Here is a 24,368-nt window from a genome sequence, read left to right as displayed (position 1 = left end):
TCTACACTACAAGGGGACAAGACAAAAAGAGTTGAGCTGGATGTAAGAACACTAAGGTCCCATATACTGCTTTGGTACCTTACAAACAAAAGTAGCTGGCAGAACTACTCCAAAAAGCTACCAAAAGTGAGAATATTTGGGTTTTATTTTGTTTTAATGTCTTGGGAAATAGCTACTGTTTCATATTCAGAAATATGAAAAACAAGGAAAAATTATATCAGGAGGCAGTCAGTCATATAAGGAAAGGTCAATCTCATATCATTAATATATATTATCATACATATCATCAATACAATGACTTAAATATATATCTGTGTAAATTATGTTCAAAGCCTTGTAAAATTAGGCATAAACATTCTTCTTCCATATCTGCAGTTCTATATACATTGTATATATTCGACTGTCATCCTCATTTTTTATCTAACTTAACTTTTCAAAAGATCAACAGAGGAACTGAAAAAGGCTACCTTAGACCAACTCCCAAGAGTTTCTATTGTCCAAGAATTATGTCAATGTCAAATTTTAATCTCTTTATTTTATGACATGGGGACAAGGATTCTAAACTCATAATACATAATACAACACCACCACTTAACTCACCTACTCACCTAACCTAATTCAGAACTATTCATACTGATCATCTAGGTTATCATAAAAGCTAGGAATATGACCTCTATTCTTTTTTTTTTTTTAACTTATCACAGAATAACAAAAAGAATAAGAAATTGGGAATCAGGCTGTATCACTAGTTCACAATTCCTCTCTTCAAAACAAAATTTATTTTTCTTTTCTCAATTCTGTAAATTCAGATTCTAATCACTTTAGGCTGATTTTAGTCCTTTGATTTCTAGACAAGTATGTTTAGTTTTCTTTCTTTCTTTTTTATTTTTTCTTATATCTTTCTCTCTTTTGGTAAAAAGAAATAAATCTTCAGCACATAGAAGATGAATGCATGAATAAAATAAGAGTAGAACCAGAAAAATAATTTATTCTAGTAATGTTAACGTGGGTTTACTTTATTTGGGAGACCTGAGTTAGCATCTGAGAAATGCAGAATTTGGAAACCAGTTTTTTTCTCTACAGTGAGAGTTCAGGAAATGTCACCTATCTACACTTCTGTAAGACCCAATATATTAATTTCACTGATGAATTTAAGAATGGAATAGACCTTTCTTCACGAACAAAAATGGTCTTAGAAGGCATTTAATATAGTAATTATAATAATAATGTTCCTGGCTACTAAATGATATAAATTCTAAAATATACCTAGAAAATTATTAGTTACTTTGGAAATACAAAAGTAAGTTAAATCTTACATAAAGATAGAAAAAGATAAACCTCCATAATTTAAAGTTATTAATTGCCAAAGGGATCTTATTAACATCATATATGAAATATTCAGTTTTCTCATTTCCTTTCTTTCAAGGATCTCATCTGGTTCTTTTCATTCAATGTAACATGATTGAAATTATTAACCATAGTTATTTTTTCCCCAAAATTAAATTATGCAATACAAAAATATCCAATTTCTATAGCTGTTCAGCTCTTTCCATCCCCTAAGTTACGTGGGTGAATGTAATGTATGACTACGGGTAAGAATGGAAATGGATGCCAAAAGTTTATATCTGAAAGTTCTACAATAAATCTATATAAGTCAAACACCCTAGGTCTGAACCCCAAACAGCTATCAAATACAATGCAACATTCAATGACTTTCACTGTAGAATTAATCAAGATACAACATATATTTTCTATTTAGATAGCAACCAGTAACCAAGAAAAAGCCACAAAACAAACTAAAATTCAACAAAGAGGTGAAATCAGTTTTTCACAGTGACCTTCAAACAACTAGTTCATGCACATGAAACCATCACAACAAGGAAGTATATGTTGGGACCTCAGATTTAGAAGTAATAAGAGTAAATTTAATATATGTAACATTCTTACCTGAAAGACATTCTTTCTGCTTGACTTTTCCTTGGCCCATTCAATGTGTGCTCCACACAAATCTACACTTTCTGGTTTGTGCCCAGTTTTCTGTAAACAAAATTGAAATAAGAATAAAAAGTATACACCATTGGTGATGCCTATCAGGAGAAGTAAAAGTTTATTGAGTTAGCAGCTATACATATTTATAGTATAAAGCCTTTCTCTTTCTGGTTTTTTTTTTTTTTTTTCAGTTTCAAAGAGATATCTGCACCCTCATGATAACTGTGGCATTGTATACAACAGTCAAGACACACGGCAACAACCTAAGTGTTGACACAGGAATGGATAAAGAAAATGACATGTAGATAAAAACATAGATACAGATATAAATATCAATCCACATGGAAAAATTATTCAGTCATTAAAAAGAAGGAAATCCTGCTATCCATGACAATATGGACGAAGCTTAAGGGTGTTAATGCTAAGGGAAGTCAGTCAGACAGAAAAAGATAAATACTGCATGATCTTACTTATATGTGGAATCTAAAAAAGGCAAACTCCTAGAAACAGAAAGTGGTTACCAGGGGCTGGGGACATAAGGAGATGTTGGTTAAAGGTACAAACTTTTAGGGTGTGACTGGCTGGCTCAGTCTGTTAAGCATCCGACTCTTGGTTTCAGCTAAGGTCATGATCACGTGGTTGTGGAATGGAGCCCCACATTGGACGTCACACTCAGCATGGAATCTGCTTGAGATTTTCTCTCTCCCTCTGCCTCTGCCCCTCCTCCCACTCATGCTATCTCTTTCTCAAAATAAATAAGATCTTTAAAAAAAGAGGTACAAACATTTAATTTGAAAATGAGTACATTCTCAAGGTCAGTTGCACAGCATGGTAACTATAGTTAACACTGTACTGTATCATTGAAAGTTACCAGAGGAGTAGATTTTAAACATTCTCATCACACACACACACACACACACACACACACGCGCGCGCGCACACAGAGGTAACTATGTGTAAACGAATATTAACATGGTAATCATTTCACAATACATACATACGTCAAGTCATCACTCAGTACACCTTAAACTTCTATAATGTTCTCATGTATATCTCCATAAACCCAGAAAAAAAGCTGCCAAATTTAATAAATATTTATTAGATGCCAACTGTGCACCATTTAGAAGTTCCTTTTTTGAACATCAAAGACTACACATGTATGCATATATTTTTATTCAATACATTTAATTTAGACCAAATGGATTATAGCATGTGCTTCCTTTTGCTTGACACAATGTGGATATGACCTAAAGCTTCAGTATTTCATGATAATTAATTAATGGGAGCATTATCTATATTTTTTTCTTCATATTTTATTTTATTTTATTTTTTAAAAGATTTTTATTTATTTATTTGAGAGAGAGAGAGAGAAAGCATAAGCAGGGAGAGGGAAAAGCAGGCTACCTGCCAAACAGGGATCCCAGGACTCTGGGATCATGACCTGAGCCAAAGGCAGATGCTTCACTGACTAAGCCACCCAGGCGGCCCGCTTCTTCATTTTAATTTGATTCAAATGTATCATATTTATATAACTTTAAATTTGAAGAACTCAATACATTAAACAAAAGCTCGCTTGTTTGAGAAATTTCTTTATTTTCAAAGAAAGTAATGCCATGTTTCAAAGACTCCAACTATTTTCAGATGTTCTGAGCAACTCTCATTTTCTCTATAAATTCAGTATTTTTCTCAAACAATTTTCCACTGAACAATTTAAAATTTTAGTATAAGAAGCTTATAATATTTTAGACAATATTTTAACAATAAACTTTACTTTAAAACATGAAATTACGGGGGTTCCTGTGGCTCATTTGGTTAGGTGAACTGACCCTTGATTTCCGGTCGTGATCTTGGGGTCATGGGATCGAGCACCACATTGGTCTCCTCACTCAGTGGGGAGTCTTTTGGGGAATCTCTTTCTCCCTCTGCCCCTGCCTTCCATTACCTCCCTCTTTCTCAAATAAATAAGTAAATCTTTAAAAAACAAATAAATAAAACAATAAATTATGGAAGAACAGCAAAGATGTTATAAGAAATCAGTTCACGGGGCGCCTGGGTGGCTCAGTGGTTAAGCCACTGCCTTCAGCTCAGGTCATGATCTCAGGGTCCTGGGATCGAGTCCTGCATCGGGCTCTCTGCTCAGCAGGGAGCCTGCTTCCTCCTCTCTCTCTCTCTCTGCCTGCCTCTCTGCCTACTTGTGATTTCTCTCTGTCAAATAAATAAATAAAATCTTAAAAAAAAAATATTTAAAAAAAAAATTAAAAAAAAAAAAAAGAAATCAGTTCACAATTGTTGACTCATAGCCAGTATAGCCAATTCAATCTGTTTAACAGAAATAGACTTTTTTTTTCCTGAAAGGCCAGAAAAATGGTAGATTTACAGTAAATTGTGAGGTTCGTTTTTTTGATTTTTGGGGTTTTTTTTGTTGTTGTTGTTGTTTTTGGTTTTGTTTTTTGGATTTTTGTTGTTGTTGCTCTTGTTGTTTTTTGGCAACTCAATAAAATTTTCTTAAGAAGGGAAACATTGTAGAAACCAAGCATAACTTCCTTTCAGGATAAATTCAGCTGGCAGGACAGTCATGGATAGCATATCTTTTCTCTGTTATCTGGTAGTAATCTCATGAGAAGCCGATCAAGACGAGGATGCCTCTTCCAGATGCTTCCGTCAGTGAAATATTTTTACAGTTTTACCCATTCTCTGCCCCCCAGATGATCACTATCATGGAAGATCTCAAAGCATGGTAATGATGTTCATTGTTGAATGATTTATGATGTAGAAAAATTAAAACACCCTACTTCTTCTTCCCATTAATTAGATTATGGGATACTCAGAATAACAGAAATAATCATTAAAAGTATGTAACAAAAGAGATTATTTTCCCCGTATAATGCAGTCAGGGAAAAAAGATGGAATTATTTTCTAGAAGAAATACTTTTAATGTGCCAAGCACTTTTCTGTTTACAACTAGCAACTCACTTAATTCTTTTAACACTGTATGAGGTAAATAATATTATTATCATCATGGTATAGGTAATAATATGTTAGCGTAATTAGGCATACTTTCCCCAGGTAACACAGGTAGAAAAGGAGGAGCCCAGATTAAAAGAGGGCAGTGTCACTCCAGGGTCTGCTCCTAACCACTATGCAGTCCTTGAGAATTTAATATACACTGTGATCACATGCATGTTAAAACATGTAACATTTTGGGAAAGAGATGATTTTCTTATTAGGCATACTGGTCTTGTTTTTGTCCTTCTCTGTTAAACTCGATCTTCCCATTGGGCCTTTACACCACCTGTTTACCTGGAAAACCTCCCAGTCTTCACATGGTTGACTCCTTCTTATCCATCAGGTCCCAGATAAATGTCACCTTGTCAGAGGTCTTCTCTGACTGTCTTATAGAAAAGAGAGCTGTCTTCTAGCTTACTCTTTCTCTATTTCACTACTTGTTTTAATTTCAACACAGCCTTCTTCCTAACTGAAATTAACATTTATATTTTTATATGCTGTCTGTTTTTCTCCCACTAAAATTAAGCTCCCTGAGCTGGGGCCTGGTTTGCCTTTTCCTCCACTATCTTTCCCAATGTATGGAACAGTGCCTGGCACAGAGTTGTTGTTCAATGAATATTTGCTGGATTCATAAATGAAGGAAAAATACCAAAATGCAACTAGCTTTTGTGCTTTGGAAGGAAGGTTTGGGCATCTAAAAATTCCCCATGTTGTAACAATTAAGATTTATATTTGGTTTAATTCTTAAGCAGTCTTTGCTTCAATATGGAAAAATGAAAAACAGTTTAATGGACTCATGTGGATTGAACCCAGTATTTCACAGAATCATTCAATAGACATTAACTGCACAATTACTATATGTCAATGTGTTAGCCACTGTGTTGGGCACTGGGACTCCAGAGGTAAGGAAGATACTCACTCTTCCTTTCAGAATCCTATACCAGCTTCAGACTCTATGTAATTTTCAGTAGGCTTTTTCTTTATGGGGAAAAAGCAATCTAAGCTTTTCCAGAGTTCTCACCATCCAGCTCTACCACACTCTTCACATCAGCGTCGTACACTAAATCCCATGGCTTTGGTTCTGGCTTGGAGTTATCTCAATCTGAACTCTGCCCATCATTCAGTCACCTCCCATGACCCTGACCTTGACTCATGCACTCTCCATAAACCCACTGCTTCCTCTTCTCTCCATTTCATTAGTCTTCATTCTCCTTCTCATCTAGCAAATCCCATGTTCTGAGTTTTCATCACTCCCACCCGTTATGTTTGCTTTTGAAGTGATTGGAATCACCAGGCCTTGTATGCACCCCTCTGGGCCCTTACTGGTTTCACTTCCTTCTATAAACACACCTATGTCCCCAACTCACCAACTACTTCAATGCTCCCCCATTTCTCACTCTCTTGCTCTCCCCCATGCAACGAGCCACTCCACTCTTTCATCCACTTTTCCTTCTTCTATCATTTTCCTCATATCCCCTAATTCTGGCGTAATAACTTTTGACTACTCAGAGAAGTAACATTACAAATAATGGCCACTTTCTTCTGCTGGGGTTTTAACTCTACTTAGGAAGGAAAAAACAATGAAACAAACAAACAAATAAAAACATGGTAAAAAAAACACTTAACATATCCATGAAATCATTGCCAACACCAATGTCATCAACACTTAGCAAACTTTTTTGTGTGTTCCTAGTCACTTTCTGTTCTTCCTCATAACACCTCTCTTCCAAGCTTCACCACATTCCAGCAGCCCATCAAATGGCATGCTCCTAATTTGCAGTGTTCATACAATCCTTGAGCTGGAACATTCACCATTCTTCCCAATTTCAGAGTCCTATCATCAAAATGAACTAATGTACAAACACAAACTTTAATAAATCCCTCTCTGTCATGCTTTCTGAAGCTTTGTATCTACTTCTTATTTACTCCTTACAATAGTCTTGTGCAGTTGTTACCATCGCCTTCAACTTACAATGTGGAGAAACTCAAGCAGGGGGTGGTTAAGTGGTTACATAAGTGGTTACACAAGCTCATGCACTTAATGTGTGCCTGAGCAGAGAGAGGAATTCACTGTCCTCCAACTCCAAGTCACAAGTTCTTTATCATAACCTAATACATGACCTCCTCTCCTCTCCATACCCAACCTTTTCTCCTTCTAGGTCACATGATGAGAATTAACGTTTTCTATCCCTTCCTTGTAAGTGTCATAATTTCCCATATTCTGTTCTGGCTCCTGGAAGTTTGGATCTGAGTCTGTGATTTGGGTCCACCTGTCTAATGAACTCCCATGCCTGGCATGACACTGGCATCTATGAACATCAAAATCTGCTGGCCCATTGTTGCCATACAGTGCATGATCCACTTCCAAAGCAAGTCCTTTTCTGCCTCAGAGGAAGAGATGTTCCTCCTTCAGCCCATGGCTTTTCTGCTCAGTTCCTAATTCTATCCAATCCTGTTCCTCATTTTCTAAGTTGTCCCCTTTTCTCCTACAATTTTAACCTCTCTCTCCCAAACAGATTATATCCTTTAGCCCACAGCTATGCTCATGTCACTCTTGTTCAAAAAAATACATAAATATATGCAAGCATCAACCCTACAACCTTGCTTGTTCTCAATATCGCCAATTTATTTTCCATGATTGCCAGGATTCTTGAGTTTTCTGCAGTACATTCTCTGCTTGCTCATGTTCTATTCTCTTTTCAACCCACTGCAGGCTTTTACTCCCTTCCTTATCTGATCTAAAAAATGTCTTAACCATGAAAGTCCACAAAAACAATCTGATACCTTCCCTCCCATCATCCTTCTACTTGAACTCTGAACTGTTAGATTCTGTTCCTTTTCCTTAAAATCTGCCCCTCAGCTATGGAGACATTTTCTCTCTAAATTTTTATTTCACCTTTTATACTGTCTCTTCTCTGTTTCTTTCACTGACTTCTCTTCCTCTTCCCACTTCTTAAGTGTTGGTAATCTCTGGTTTACTGTTCCAGGTCATTATTTCTTATAGTTTATTCCTTCTTATGGGTTTTGTCTTGCTTCTGATCTGATCCATCACCTGGAACTTGTTGACACCTTAATTTTTCCTCTGGCCTACAGCTCCTACTAATGAGTCAAACTGTGTTTTCTTTTATTTGTTTTGTTTTGTTTAGATTTTATTTATTTATTTTACAGAAAGATCACAAGTAAGCAGAGAGGCAGGCAGAGAGAGAAAGGGAAGCAGGCTCCCCGCTGAGCAGAGAGTCCGATGCGGGGCTCGATCCCAGGACCCTGAGATCACGACCCAAGCGGAAGGCAGAGGCCTAACCCACTGAGCCACCCAGGTGCCCCCAAACTGTGCTTCCTAACTAACCACCATTAAGATGTAGCACAGACACCTCAGTGAAATCACTGTCTTACACTTGTCCCCTTTTTTCTATTTCTTGTCATGCTTAACCATCCCTTGATCCACTTCACCTTTTCTTCTTCTCCTTCCTTTACTGTTTACAAGAGAACAAGCAATGCGGAGCCTGAATTCCAGAACGAGGTCCATTTTCTTCATCTCATGACTTCAGCCTCGTTTAAGCTCTTATTTTCTCTCATCTGGATTCTCTCACTGTTCCCTCTGGGACCACACAAAACGATTTCATTTTATGCTCTACATTTTGACTTTTTTCTCTAAAACACAAATCTTAACCATATTTCTTATGGAAAACTTATTACCGACAGGATAACGTACAAATCTCTCAGTAAGCTATACAGGCTCTTTTATATCACTCCCCAACCATCCTTATGAGTTCCCTCCATCCCCCATTCTTCTACAACCAACCATGCTAAATTCATGGCAGTTCCCACATGCACCACACTCTCCCAATTCTATACATTGGATGCACCCTTTTCATCTGGAACACATTTATTTTTCTTTGTCCCACTCCAGCTCGTTTTGATGATATAATTCCAAAATAATCTCCATGAGGTGTTCTTTTAGTCTCTCCTTCCCAACATCTCCCCTATTCTAAAATCCATTTTGTTACAATTCCTTTTGTTATCCAATAGAGAATTACAGTGGAAAACTTACATTCTTTACAAAATAAATAAAACATCTCAGGATAATAGTTTACAAAATGAGATAATTTTTAAAAATGCAATTTAATAGTTAATAAAATTAAAACACAATATCCCCATTCATATTGATCTTTAATAGGAAATGACCTGAAGTCACAATCGGAGCAAATGATTGGATTTGGGATCAGAAGTATACCAGAAAAAGTTAAAGTGATTTGAGTAAAATTCAAGTAAATAAATATATCAGCTTCAAGAAGAGAAAACTAAGATATATCAGAGAGGACTATGTAAAAATGATCCTGCTCAGTAGTTCATTGTTACAAAGCTAAAGCAGAGAGATCTAGGCTTGAAGAACAATGCCAAGGACTCAGACTTATTAGAAGGAAAAATTTTCAGAATTTAAACATTGTTAAACATTGGAACAAGTTTTTCAGAAAAGTTGTTGAATTTATTTGGAAGACAGTCAAGATTTTATTCAAGAAGTCTGAAATTAAAGAATCCTTTAATAGAAAACATATTTCTGATTCTACAGCTATAAAACACAAGAAAAAGTCTGCTAATGAACTACATGATGCCAATGGATCATATTGTACATCATTATAAAAATATACTTTTTAAAAATTGACTAAATTTGGATTTAAATCTAAGAGTGTACTTATCATATCTCTTCCGGGGTAAACTTAAAATATAAATGACTGGCTTGAAAATACTTAAATAGAATTATTTAGAAAGTTACTGCTTCTGGACAATAAAATATAAAAACCTGTTTGTTGGGGGCAATGTTAAGCCATTAAAAACTGATCCTGAGTCTTGTCCACTTCTGATTTTTATTATTCTTTTAGTTTATCTTTACTATTCTCCAATAATATTTGACAAGGTATCCTTTCTGTATTTTTCCAGAGAAAAATTAGGTTAAAACTTAGAGTAAAACTTCAGATTAAACCTTAGGATTACGTTTTTCATTTTTTATGGGAAATTTGAGACTCTTTAACACACATTAAGAAAATAAGAACGGCCAGATTCTCTTTTGCTTGATGGCATTTTCCATGAGGAAAATTGGGCATATGCATAGGTAACAAATCGCTGGACCACTCATTATCTTACCTTTATCATTAGATGGGGTTACAAAAAAACAAAACAAAACAAGTCTCGGATTTGATGAAGCAGGTTATTAGCTACCATTTTTTATTTTGGATTAATTGCTATTCCAGAATATAGACTCAGATTGTCCTTATCAGTTTGAAACATAAAACACAAAATCTGTTTAGGGGAATTAACTTTTATCACATAACTGGTTTTGATTCTGGAAAATCATTCATGGAGGAGGATAAAACTCACTTATAAATTCTCATTTGGGCAAAATGATTTAGGAAAGAGTGCTGAATGGATACCTGATCTTATTAATGTCTAAAGTATGGCCGCTGTCAACACAGAAGACGATACTTGGATTGTAAGATGTGGGTTTTATGTATATGAATATAAATGATGTTAATAATAACTGAAATTGTTTCTACAGTGAAATTTCTCAGTATATACAAGACCAAATCAAACTGAGATTTTCAGAAAAGCAAACCTTTGTTGGAGACTTTGGGCACTAGAATGTTGTAGGCTTGGTTTTTTTGTTTGTTTTTTGAGGAAAAAGTATCCTTTCCCTTTCAAGAAATGAACAGATATATTGCATTCCATTCTGAACCCAAATCTTGCCAGAATAAATACAATAGTTTCTATTTAGTCTACTTTTGTTGTATGCTGATACTGTCTCCATTTGCATTACATTATTATTTATTATTTTTCTATTTTATTATTTATTATTTTATTACTTTTGCAAGGTGATTAGCTTGGACACATTTTCGATGCCTTGGGTGTTCCCTCAGTCCTTACCTAGACCCTCACCCTGTCAGTCTACCACAGCTGTCCCTGCACATAACCAACCTGCTTGAACCCATTTGGTTCCACTTCCTGAGGATGGTCAGTCACCTTTCTGGAATTCGAGGACCTCCCTCCTGGTTGCCAGAGTGCAGACGGGCTTTTGGGTCCTCATCTATTTTCAAATTTGTATAAATTACCAGTTTATAGGGTATAGAATCTAGCTTTCTGAGCAGCCATCCAAGAGTGTGCCCAGGATTCATCTGATATAGGCAGTGAAGACTCTGGGCGGTGAAACAAAAAGAAACAGGAAATGAGAAGAAACATAACTCTCCTCCATCTCTCCTTCTCTCCCACAGACTGCCTCATGCTTTCTTCAAACAGCCTACCTGCAGCTTCCTTCTAAGTCAAGTGCTGCAGCTGCCTAGTGATTCTCTGTGTCTCTTTGAGGTTCACTGGAGAGTAGCAGCTTGCTTGATGACACAGCTTCTCCACTATTCCCCCATCATTTCCTGCCTCACTTCCGTGTGCCTCACTCACTCTCTAAATCATGTATTCATGCCTTCAAAAAAAAAAAAAAAAAAAAAAAAAGGATGGGCACGAAATTCAGGCCTCGTTCTCTAGAGAACCTGGGCTGAGATCACTGATCCTTGTGGCAGAGATGAGTAGTGCTACACCACCATGTGTGTTGTCAAAGGGAAGCAGCTCACTAGCCAGGGCCTCCATCTTTTCCCAGTCCCCCTTGCAACAACACGTGGCCATATTACCCGCTATCTTCACTGCACTGATAGCAAAAACGATGTGAATCACTTCCGGGTTTATGGCTTTAAGGAGCATACAGACCTTCTCATGTTCTCTCTACCTTTCTCTCATCTGCCACAGGGAGTCTGCGGACCCAAAAGATGAGAGAAGCACCACATGGCAGAAAACTGACCAGGAATACCTGTTTTGGACAGTGGTATGAGTAAGAAATGAGGTTCTGCAGAAATTTTGGATTGTATTTGGACAGAAGGAAGTGTTTCCCTACCTGAAGTTTTTATGTTAAGAAAAATGAAGGCAGGGATTTTAAGTACACTGCCAGTAAGTGGCAATTTGAACATCTGAATCCGATTCTATTGGGTTCCAGTGACTTCTCTCTTAGCCACTATACTCTATTGTTCCATGGAGTAATAAAATCAATAATAACAAATGTAATTGGTATTTATCATTGCTGTGTGCCAGGCATGCCGTATCAGTATTCTCACATAATCTCACAATAAACTGTCTGAGGTAAGGACTCCTATTAAACTCAAACTGCAATTGAAATATTCAAGGACTATAGGAACAAATAAAATGTGAACCTGATAGGGCACTTGGGTGGTTCAGTTAGTTAAGCATCTGTCTTCAGCTCAGGTCATGATCCCAGGACCCTGGGATCAAGCCTAGCATCTAACCCAACATCAAGCTCTGTGCTCAGTGGGGAGTCAGCTTCTCCCTCGCTCTTGTTTGGGCTGTCCTCTCTCTCTCATAAATAAATAAATAAATAAAATCTTAAAAAAATTAAAATAAAATGGGAACCTGGGGTTCTCAACCCAGGTGATCTGATTTATTCTACCTGATACGGTATACTGCTTCCCAGAGCATTTCACCTCAGTAGTGAACCGTTAAGAAAGACCAAATACATATATTCAGTTAATCTCAAAATGCACTGTGAAGTAAAAGTCTATTTTATCTTGGAGAAATGCAAACTCTAAATCAGATACATAACATTGACCAAAATGATAAACCACAGAGAGTCAAACTTCATAATTAAAATAGTTTTCTGAGAGAGCCTAAGGTGAGGTTTATTGGACAGTAAGCTATTATCCATTTATAAAGCATCCTATCAATTTCATAGATTTTTGTGGTTATTAAAAATTATGTAAGATACAGAATTTATTGTGGTTAATGGCTAAATCTTGAGAGAATTATAACCAGAGTACATGGCTTCATTTATAGTAATATTGATTACTTGATTTCATTTTTTTCCTTACAATGTTTATGCTAATAAAACACTAGAATTCAATTTCTTTTCTTTCTTTCTTTCTTCCCATCTCTACCCATCATCCTCTAGGTCTTGGACTATTATTTTTTTCTAATTTTTAAAGGTCCGATGAGGCCATATGACAGTACAGCCTGTGGCAATGCTAAAAACTGTCCCGATGTTAACCATGCTGACTTTGCCAGAGCACTATCATTAGGAGAATTAAAAGATTAAGCAGAAATTTAAGATGCCTTCATTAGGCTAAGTTTGGTAGATCTATTGTTTGCCCTCCAATGTTTATGATCTTTTTGAGCAGGGATCCAAATAAGGGCTCAATACTCACTTTACAAAGATAAAATAATTCCATATTCATTTTGCACAGAATACTCAATAATTCATGAATAGCTTTCTGATTGAAACTATTTTCATCTTTTTGCTAAATCACATCATTTTACTCCTATAAATAAGTCCATTTTGTTATTAAAGCCATACTACAGTAAATGAACATTAGATGTATTACATTATTTAATTAATGCTTGTGTTCATTATTTGCATTAGAAGTAAACAATATTAAAAAAGTAAACAAACTATTTTAATGAGGCCTTTTATCTTACTCTTTTTTGCTTTCAAGGTTATGGCTGAATGAGTGGTTTGAAAAGGTTAATAGTTTATTAAATGTCTTGGGAAAGTTTTCTGTTATCAAAAGGAAAATATGCCAGTGTTGGCCTCTGAATAAAAATTATCAGTACAATGTGAAGAGAAAAAAAATAAAGGTAGCACCCTCCCCTCAAAAAAGAGTTACACAAGCAATGAGTATCTAGGGTCCATACTGAACATACTGGTTTCAGAACCATACAATTTGAGGGAGAAATATTGCCTAAAATGTTTATAATGGTTTTGAATTTATGTCAGACTAAGTTTATGTTAACTAGGATTCATGAGCAGTGTGGGATAAATATAACAGAAATAGCTAACTGACGAGTGTAAGTTCCACTAAGTCTGAATTTTGATGGATGTGGAGACAAGAGAAATTTCTTAAACCACAAATAAACTTTCCATAGTGTGTTTATTTTAGTAGGTATGACACCAAACATATATTCTGGAATCACATGAAAACAAGTCCAGACTTGCTACTGGCTCCCACTGATGTGCTACTAGGCTCATGTTCTCTCAGATGGATTGGTTGCTTTCTTTGCACTAGGATGTCTTCCCAGAGAACCCTATTGTAGATAGTCAAGGACATATGAGAATATTAAAGTATTTTCTGAGTGAGAAGATGACCTGTGATTCACTAAGTGCATTGGGCCATACTGATGACAACTTAGCAGTTTTGCTATTTTCTTTGTCAATAAGAGCACAGGCTTCATGGCTCTCTTTTGTTTCACCAGACTTGTAGAAAATGTCTCCCAGACAATTTAAGAAGTCCTTTCTTTTTTGTGTTAAAAGTAGAAAAAAATATATATATCTTAATTCCTCAAAACTGTCTCTGAAAACTCTGAATCTGCCCTAATTTGACGATAGTTGGTATTGCTTGCAGAGGGCTCCAGGGTGCTTACAGAATGTAATTATGTCTGCTCACAATCCTGTTCAAGTTCTTTCCTAAGGTGTTTCCACATGGACTTTCTACCCAAACTAGAGTGCCTGCTTTCCTCATCTTATCTTGAGGCAACCTTTCACTGATAGGTACATTCACCTACCAGTGAAAGGTTGCCACAATATATGTTGAAGAGCAACAAGGCTCTTGTTGATGCAAAATATTTTGGATGAAGGACATGTACCCTAAGCCTTAGGGAACTTCCAAGAATCATTTTCAAGACCAATGATTAGCACATAGTGCATGGGACAAGGCAAGATTTCAATACATATCTGTATAATAAATAAAAGATTTAATTTCCTGCATTTTATCATTGGTTACTCCCTTATTTCTACACAAAATGTCCTTTTCATCCCATTTCTGCCTCAAAATCCTATTCATCCTTCAAAAACATGCTCAACTGTCACTTTCTTGACATATATTTAGAATCTTTTCCAACTGGAAACAATCTCTCTTTTCTGAGTTACTATAGAACTAACTCAAGCCTCTGTTCATACCATTTTGGAGCAACTGTCATTGTCTACTTTTTCACCACAATTACTGGATTATGGGCATACTTTTTGTTTCTAGACCCTCAAAGGAAAGATCTAAGTCTGATTCATTTTTGTATGTTTCATAACACCTAGCCTAGTGGCTAAAACATCAAGGATGCTCAGTGATTTTGCAGAATGAACAAGTGGAGAGACATATAGGTTGAGCATCACTTGGAAAAAGAGTTTCTCTGGGGAAGGATTAATTGTGACTAGATCTATGGTTCCACACCATATATATAATCACTTTAGTCAGGTATTGTTATAATAAACCTACTTTTGATTCTGTCTCCTCTATCAGAAGACAAGCACCTTAAAAGCAAGGATCATAAATTATTCATCTGATATCTCTAGGGTTTAAAAACACATTGTGTGATACCTGTTAAGAATTGTTAATTATTTATAGAATAAATAAATGAATGAGTGCCCTAAGTTACAAAGCTTCTCTCCCATAAGGCAATCTATCATTTTTTAAACCAAGAATGCATATTTGTCACATACCATGGCTAGAGTCATGTTCCAGTCCATATCAAGCAGAAGATCTAAAATCACACAGCCCAGCAGGTACCAAGGTGGCAGATTGTACTGGAAAGTGCTGGAGCTGATTGAAATACTTCAGTGACACTAAAATAGACAGGTGTACCTGAGACATGCATGGGGTGTGAGTCCAGGCCTCAGAGGAGAAAACAAACTCTTATTTCTTTAGAACTTCTTTAAGCAGATAAAGCAAATATGATGTAGCTGCCTTTGGAGGCAAAACTTGTTTTTCTTGGGCTAAATGAGATGAAGCCATGATCCTAGAACAATCAACCTCCTCTCTTGCCTTTTTTCATGGTAGGCCTAGTCCTTTGAAGACATGTAACACCTGGGTCATACTCCTGTTCAGTACATATTTATTAAAAAAAAAAAACAGCTATGATAGATTATTCTAGGGTGAAGATATTTGGAGAATACTGGCTTGTCTTCTTAAAGATTTGCCCCTGGTAGCAAATCCCAGTCCTTGGCACACTTCTCAAGCTATTTTTTTTTTTAATCTTATCTTCCAACCAAACTAAAAAAAAAAACCTCTTTTCTCTTTTTAGCACACAGACCTTGCCCATTCTCAGTTTCATGTCATCGTTCATATTTTTTAATTCACTGGAATTCCCTGCCCATAAATCTCCACATATTGAAATTATAACCATCCTTCAAGGCCCAATTCAAATCTTTCACAGATGTGAGCTCTCCCTCCTTTAAATCTCAGAAAAACTCTTTTATGTTTCTTATTTCATCTCACCCTATTTTTTGGCAAAGATGCTATAAAGCAAAGACTATATCTTGATTATATCTCTATGCCTTATATGTAGCCCTAATGAGCAAGCTGTTCATTGTAGGATTTCAATACATATTCTTATGAAGTCTTTTCCTACCAAGGCTTATATAAATAGCACAAACTTGATTAACCAAATGCATATTTAAATGAAAGTGAGGTAGATTGTAAATGAGAAACTATGCTATTTAGATCAACTCTCCACTGAAAATAATGAAAAATGCTGAAAAAAATATTTCTTTTTAAAATTACCTTAAAAATATTGAAAGCCTATGAGATAGTGGGACCTGCTAGGGTAAATATTTTTGGGAAATGGGAATCTGAACCCAGAGAGGAAAGCTGAATATCAAATCAACATAATTGCTCTTTGCCTGAGGACATTTGTTTATACTATACAATTGAATTTTGGTCAATTGACTTCACAGAATAATGGAAAAGGGGCTGCCTGAGGTCTTATGAAAGAATAGAGGAGAACCAATATTGAACTTGTTCTCTTTCTATAAGTCATGGGATTATAAAGAAAACTGCCTTTGTAGATGAGCAATGTGAGAGATGAGAAAAAAATAAAAAGGAAGACTGGAGGATAATTCTGTCTCTGAAAAGTTGTATATGCTCCTATTATGTATACACAATTTGAGAGTTTTAAACTGGTAACTTAGATGAGCTAATCAATTACCAAGAGTGTGACCCTCAAAGAAAAATGCAAAATATTCTGCAGTAGGACATATTTATCCTAGGCCTAAATGATTAGCACACAGTCAAAAATAACCAGACACACAAGGAAACAAAGCAACAGAGTGAGAAGCAACAGAAACAGACTGATCCAGACTTCAGATGCTATGTCACAAGACACAGAATATAAAACAACTACAGGCTTCTAATTTTAACAAAATAAAAGGGATCTGGAAAACGTCTGCAGAAGACAACTATCACAAATGACACTATAAATTTAAAAAAAAGTTTTATAAATGAAAACCACAATAATTGAAATAAGGATGTTTATCACAAAGGGAGATTGAATTAAAGAACTGAAAGATATATCAAGAGAAATGGTTTGGAATGCAGTTCAGAAAGACAAAAAAAAAAAGATTTAAAAAGAATGTAAAATGTGGACTAGACTAAGAAGACAATGTGGATTTAGCTAAAGAATTGGAAAAAAATAAGAGAAACTATAAAAGAAGATTCATTTGAAAAGGTATTAGCAAAATAAGTTAATAATAAGATACTTTTCTAAAATATAGTAGTGACAGTTATAAACTATTTCAAGGCAACAATCCATAACGAAGAATAAAACTGGGAAAACAAAGGTAATTATAAATATAGTATGAGCATCCAGATAACAGTGATTGAACTAAGGTAAATTCTTGATCACAACAATAGATGACAGAAAACAGTGGAATAACATTTTTGATGTGCTGAAAGAAAGTAAGTGCCAACTCAAAATTCTGTATCCTGAAAGAATATATATATTTCCAGAATGAGGGAGAAATAGAGATACTTGAGACAAGTAAACACTGAGCTAGGTTGTTATAGGAATTTCTCAGAATATACTTCAAACAAAAGAAAAAGGCCTTAGTAGAAAATGAAGAAAGAAGGAAATAGCAAAGAACATGGCAAATATTAAATCAACACTGACTCTATTTCAAACAAAAAGTACTGTTTGATGGTGTTAAAAAAAAAAAGAATTACAATAGCAAACAACAATAGTATCTATGCTGAGAAGAGGATACACAGATTAAAAATATTCTAAGGTAATATTTTGGAAGAGGTTAAAGCATTTGATTAGCTTTAGGCTTTGGTAAGTATCAATGTTGTAATGCTAAGCAAGCCACTAACAAAATAGAAACAAATGACATCACTTAAACCAGTGTAAAAAAAAACATGGAAGAAAAAAAAATGAAAAGAAGAAGCATAACATATTTAAAGAAAGAGGCAAGAAATAAAAGAAGCATACACTGTGTTTCCATTTATATAAATTCAAAACCAGAAGAAGTAAACTACATTTCTTAAGGGCTGTGGACACAGGTGGGAAAATAATGAACGTTATAAAATAATAACTAAAATGCCTATGTGGCAAGGGAACAAGCTGGATGATAAAGGGACAAATGGCAGGGAGTGAGATTTCTAGAAGACTGACAGAGTCTTGATTTAGGGGGTGGTTGTGTAGGAGTTTGACTAATGACTTTTAAAATATACATCTTTATTATACATTTTACTAAAAATGGTTTCAGCATTTTTTTCAATGAATATATTTCAAATATTTAAAGTCAGTTACAAATCAGTATAGGGATAAAAAAAAAAAAAAAGGTGAGGAAATGAGCATCATTCTTTCTTTCGTAATCCAGGAAACCTTGGACATCGTTACACCAGTGGTTTTCAAATGCTCCTTCACATAGGAGGGCCAGCCAGTCTTAACCAAAATTTCTCGGGTCCAAGGTGAAGTGAACAAAACAGAGACAGCATATATAGACAAAGAAGGGGGGTGGTTTCCCATTTTGGTAAAGACTAATGCATTGCATTATGAGGTTTTATTGTATCTAGATTTGGGGTTGGGATATTCTATGATGCCCTTCCTGCTAGAAAAGGACAGGTAGTAAGCGGGAGGTTACCCTTGAATGTCCTACTGTAAGGACCTATTCAGCCAGAGTGGCCCCACCTGGGTTGAACAGCCATTTTGTTGTTTATGCAGTAAAACTTAAATTGACCCTGCCCACCACCACCCCCCACTCCCCGCCCCAGGCCCCAGGAACTTACTTAAAAGCAAGTCTGGGAAACCAGTCCCAGGTAACAAAGCCCAAATATAAGGGTGGGTCAGGTCAGGTGGAGATAACAGCCCAAATGCAGGGATGAGTCAGGTCAGGTGGAGACATCCAATCAGTAGAGCACACATACTGTCTCCCTAGCTACCAAGGAGTGTGGGCCCCGCCTTTTGGGCGCCAATTCTGTCCAAGGTGATAGGCTAGTTCAAATAGCTACTATGGGGTAAATTGTAGTTCCATTGGCCACGCATGTGTGACTTAGCATAACTGTGCAGCTTTCTCTGTGTGTTACAATCTCGTTGGCCACCTGTGTGTGGCCAGGACCAACCACATGGCCTTTACTCTTTAAACGTTAGCCTGTGAGGCAGGGAGGGGTCGCCTTTTTGCAAGAGATGTCCCTGGCCTATCAGTTTGATTCTCGATGCTTGGCCCGTAAAAAAGCTTTGCTTGACCTTCGCTTTGTATCAGTCTCGTTTCTTTGACCATGGACCCAACAGTACTAAAAACAAACAAGCAAAATAGAATGAGTCAGCCCTCATTTTCATTGAATAGGTCACTGAGGACCCAAAGCCTATGATTCTCTCATTTACACACGCCAGTGAAATGATTCTGTGTCTAGTTCCGGGAGGGGGCTGCTTTTGATAGAAATCTGACTTGGGTGCAAACTGAAAGAATTTCAGTGAGAAAGAAAGAGTTAGACATGAGATGTGGGATCAGGCACATCTTGTGGCATGCTGTGTTAAATGCGAAAGTCACAGAGTAGCAGCCAGTGGAAGAGGCTGAGGGCCCCAGGAAAGCATCTATGGTCATGCAAGAGATACATCTAGAGTCCCAGATGGAAATGATGGCTTCACATTCAGAACTATTCAGTGTTTTGACCCAACACTTAAGCTGCCTATGGATACATAGTTCTCTTTTTGGAGATCATATATGCTGGTATTCCTTGAATCAATGTGTTTTTCTCTTCTACATGTGTCTGCATCAGTTCAAGGACAAAATTAATATGCTGTAAAAATACGTTATAATTCTCTCATGCCCTGTATTAGATATTATAGAATATATTTATTTATTTGATAGAGTATATCAGACCATAATATTAATTTAGCACTACTACTTATTTTTTCTTTTATTAACTAATTTCATTCTCTATTGATTCTCTTGGCAGATATCAGTATCCCCATTTTACAGATGAGGATTCTGAAGCTCAAAGAAGTTGAATGACTTTGTCAGGTCCTAAGCAGCAAAACTGGAAGGAAGTCCCCTGTGGTTGAACTTCAAAACCCTGCTCCTAGCTACTTTGCTGCTTTGTCTTACCACCGCATTAGCATTCAAAGATCATTCCTATAAAGATTAAAATGCCATTTACTCTTTAAACCACATTCTGTACTACTCAGTTTCTACTGACCCCTTGGAGGAAAGGACAGACTTCTTCCCAGAAGCACAATGAACAATACCAAGACATGTGTAAGGGGGTGCAAGGGAAATTCAGAAACTTGAGCATAAATCTCTTTCAAAATAAAACCACAGCATCTTTAATCAAGGCCTGGCAATCATCGTATCGTTTCTCTGAGACTGGAATTGGTAAATGTGGGCTATCCCACTAGGCCTTTAATACTTGGTTAGAAATGTATCCAAGAAGTTGAGGAGCACGACAATTCATGCAGGACAAACATGAATCCGTAATTCTCTTCCTCATTACCACAAAACACAGTTAGTTCCTGCCCTGAATTCACTTTGAAGATGAGTGCCTGGGAGAAACCATAAGAGCATTGAAAACGGGGCCAGAAGTAATAAATAGGGACTGCCAAAAAACATTAACAAATTTCTTCTAAAAGTAAAATCTATTGTCAATTTACAACTCTGAAGGTTGAACTGGAGGCAAGCAATTAGTGGGCTGACTTGAAAGGTTTGCCTGCCATCTAGGAAAGAGCTTTCTTTCACCTGTATAAAATTAAACAGCTGATAATTATATCTCCTGGTCCTGGGATGAGGAGATTAAAATAATAAAATAAAAATAAAGCAAATGCTTTAATTTGGAATCTAATCTCTCCCATTCTCCCAGAACATTCACATAAATGCTGCTCCAGTGGAACTCTTCACACCCAGCAGGAGGAAGATCATCTTCTCAGCAGCCACACTGGCCAGGCAAGTGACTTTTCCTCCCTTTCCTGACTCCCCTTTTATTTATTTATTTATTTGTAAAGATTTTTATTTATTTATTTATTTGACAGTTCACAAGTAGGCAGAGAGGCAGACAGAGAGAGAGAGGAGGAAGCAGGCTCCCTGCTGAGCAGAGAGCCCAATGCGGGACTCGATCCCAGGACCCTGAGATCATGACCTGAGCCAAAGGTAGAGGCTTTAACCCGCTGAGCCACCCAGGCGCCCCGTGACTACCCTTTTAGAAGTCATTCAAAGGGAAGACAAAGACCTGAGTGGATGGGAGTTGTTTTGCGTCTGGCTCTTAGGGGTACTTTATTGTTCTTAAAAAGATTTTCCCAACCTTACTATAGCCCCCAAATAAAAACAAAACAAAAGGCTAGAACAAATTTCTGAGCCAGTTTAAATTAAAAATACAAAGGATTGAGATGTATTTTTAATTTATTTATAATTAGTTTACAGATTGGACCGCATCAAGACTCCAAAATCAGCAAGCCACTTGGGGATAAAGACTATTGCAATTATCAGGAACAAGCCAAACGCTACCTTTTGTTCTTCTATTTAAAAACAAACAAACATCTCCTAGCAAATGATTTTCTATTTCCTATTTAAAGAGGATTACATAGCAAACAGGACTAGTGGCTGGAAAGCAAAGAACTTGCTGTCGTTTTATTACCTGCCAAATACAAATTAGTTCATTGTGGTTAACTCCTGCCAAGTGACCCCTTTCCCTGCCGCCCATCAGGCCTATGAGGTATGGCGGGTTGGTTCCTGCCGGTGTCCTTCCGAATCAGGAGGCTGTCAGACATGCTGCCTGCCCACTGTCTCCTTCAGGGCGTGGCAGCTCTGGGGCCTGGGCAGCAAGGTTTTGAGCTTGAGGTGCCCCAGTAACTAGCTCGGAATGGCTCCTACTTCCTGTCACTGTCAAATCTCTGTGGGCTTCCTGAGGCCTTCCTCCAGGTACAACAGAGAAACCCTACAAATTTCACTTTACGTAGTAACTACAGGATACAGAAATTGTATTAGCTCCATTAGACGGAGTCAGAAATATTCAGAAAGGTTAGCTGGTTATAGTGAATGTTGCAGTTAGGCTAAGATAAAAAATCACTTGGTTAACTTAGAGTGTTTCCTCATTGGTAACACCCTGTATTAAGGTGCCATTTATAAACAGTTTATTATTATTTATTAATGTATGAAGCACTTTATAGCATGCTAGATAACAACTTAAATTCATGTATTAAAGATGCACGTACATGGTTTAATAGGATTTACGTCTTATAATATTCTTTAAAACAGCTTCCCATAGTCTCATCCGTTAAGCATTTATTACTAATGCATTTTATAACATACTTTATAATACATTATTTGAGCAAGTAGCTGCATTTAGGGATCATTTCATAAATAAGAATAAAGCATTTATAAATGGCACCTTAATTTAAAGTGTTACCTTCACATTACTAGATAGCTGCTCACCATTTGTCTCATTCTGTGATTATTCTCCAAATGCACCACTTAATAAAACAGACACTAAGTTCTATTTTCCCTTCATCTGATTAAAAGTTTATTGAGTCATATCCTCCATCTGCTTTCAGTCGTTGGTAGCTTGGAGGCTTTAGTGTGATTTCTGATGAAACCAAACTTTTAATTCAATAATAGTTCTGTGAAGATAAGAGTAGAAACAGAACTACCTACCATGTTAGACAGAGCCTGCTGCTTAGATTCTTTGTAAAATTCAAGTTTCCGGCTAGAAAGAACAATCCAGGAAGTAGACCAGTTTTTCCTTAGGAATAGAAAAAAAAAAGCGTTATCACTTGAAGAAATCATTCATAGATATTATATCAGCAACATTTGGAATGAGTAGAGACTATTTTTAACTAGTCTTCATTAAAGTCTTTTCTTTATTAAAATCTATAGTTGGTATGGAATTTGGGTAACGATAAAGACTTTCTGTAATTTTTTAAAAATCATGACATTTATAGTAAACATTTCTCATTTGGAGATCCTCACAAAATCTTTTTCAAGTTCTAAAACTCCAAATTTTGTGTATCCATGTCCCTGACTTCAGAGTCTGTTTCCACGGAAAGCCAAAAATAGCAAAGTAAAAACAGAAGTCAGAATCCCTCCCTTCATTGTTACTTCTTTTCATTGTTCCAGTATATTTCAGAATCTGAAAAACTAACCAGCTAATGTGTCATTGCCTAGTTAAAAAAAAAAAAATATATATATATATATATATATATATATATATGTATAAATATTTAGAGAAAGAGCAAAGGGAGAGGGAGAGAGAATTGTGAGCAGGCTGCATGGCCAGTGAGGACCTCTACTTGGGGCTGGATCTTAGGACCCTGAGATCATGACCTAAGCCGAAATCAACATTTAGCACTTAAACAACGGAGCCACCAAGGCAGCCCAATATTTTTTTCAATGTTGAACCTCACTAGAAATCAAAGATATGCAAATAAAAACAGTGAAATTATTTTTCCCTCTTTGCCAATGTAATTGGCAGGAATTAGCAGAAATAATACCAAGGGTTACTGAAAGGTTGTAGAAATGGATTCTCCCATACAATTTTGGTGAGAGAGTACATGATCACATCTTTCTGAAGTGAAGTTGGCAATATGCTTAAAAAAAAAAAAATCATTTAAAATGTGCTTGTCTTTTGACTAAACAAGTGCATTCCTATGAATTTAAGTTTATCCTAAAGTAGTTATCTCACAAGTTGTTAAGTCTGTGGGCACAAGAATTAAGTGCACCATTATGTCTATATTGTGCACCTAAAATATATCTTAAAAGAGTCATTGTATAAATTGCATGTAATAAATTCCTATAATGAAATAATAAGCCCTATGTTATAAAAGAATATTGATATGGGAAGATTTTAATAAAGACCGTAATACAGTATGTAGTTCATCTACATAATACAATATGTAGTTCATCCTGTTCATTTGTCTAAGAAGTAATTTTTGTATATTTCACCTCTATCTCTCTCCCTATCTAAAAAAGTCCTCAAAATAACAAAAAGCTTTTCAGGTTTACAGAAGTACTCCCGAGTGCCTAGCACAGAGGAGGCACAACATACATGTTCATTGAGTCAATGACTGAACTTTAGGCATGG

The 24,368-nt window shown here is 36.2% G+C and overlaps 1 protein-coding gene across 2 annotated transcripts in view; it reads right to left on the bottom strand.

Annotated features, from left to right (window-relative positions):
• ARHGAP15 (Rho GTPase activating protein 15) overlaps positions 1-24,368 on the bottom strand; it is a 605,619-nt gene that overhangs the window by 479,543 nt on the left and 101,708 nt on the right. For both annotated transcript variants that reach the window (XM_004757889.3, XM_013059079.2), the window contains exons 5-6: positions 22,943-23,030; positions 1,948-2,037 (exon numbers count right to left, since the gene is read on the bottom strand). In XM_004757889.3, coding sequence (XP_004757946.1) covers positions 1,948-2,037; positions 22,943-23,030 — 178 coding nt within the window. The remainder of the gene's footprint in view (positions 1-1,947; positions 2,038-22,942; positions 23,031-24,368) is intronic.

This window comes from Mustela putorius, unplaced genomic scaffold (assembly GCF_011764305.1).
Source record: "Mustela putorius furo isolate JIRA1106 unplaced genomic scaffold, ASM1176430v1.1 tig00003867_pilon_pilon_pilon, whole genome shotgun sequence".
In the NCBI taxonomy this organism is placed as follows: domain Eukaryota; kingdom Metazoa; phylum Chordata; class Mammalia; order Carnivora; family Mustelidae; genus Mustela; species Mustela putorius.
The sequence above is the reverse complement of the archived record's forward strand: the minus strand, read 5'-3'. Positions and strand labels throughout refer to the sequence as shown.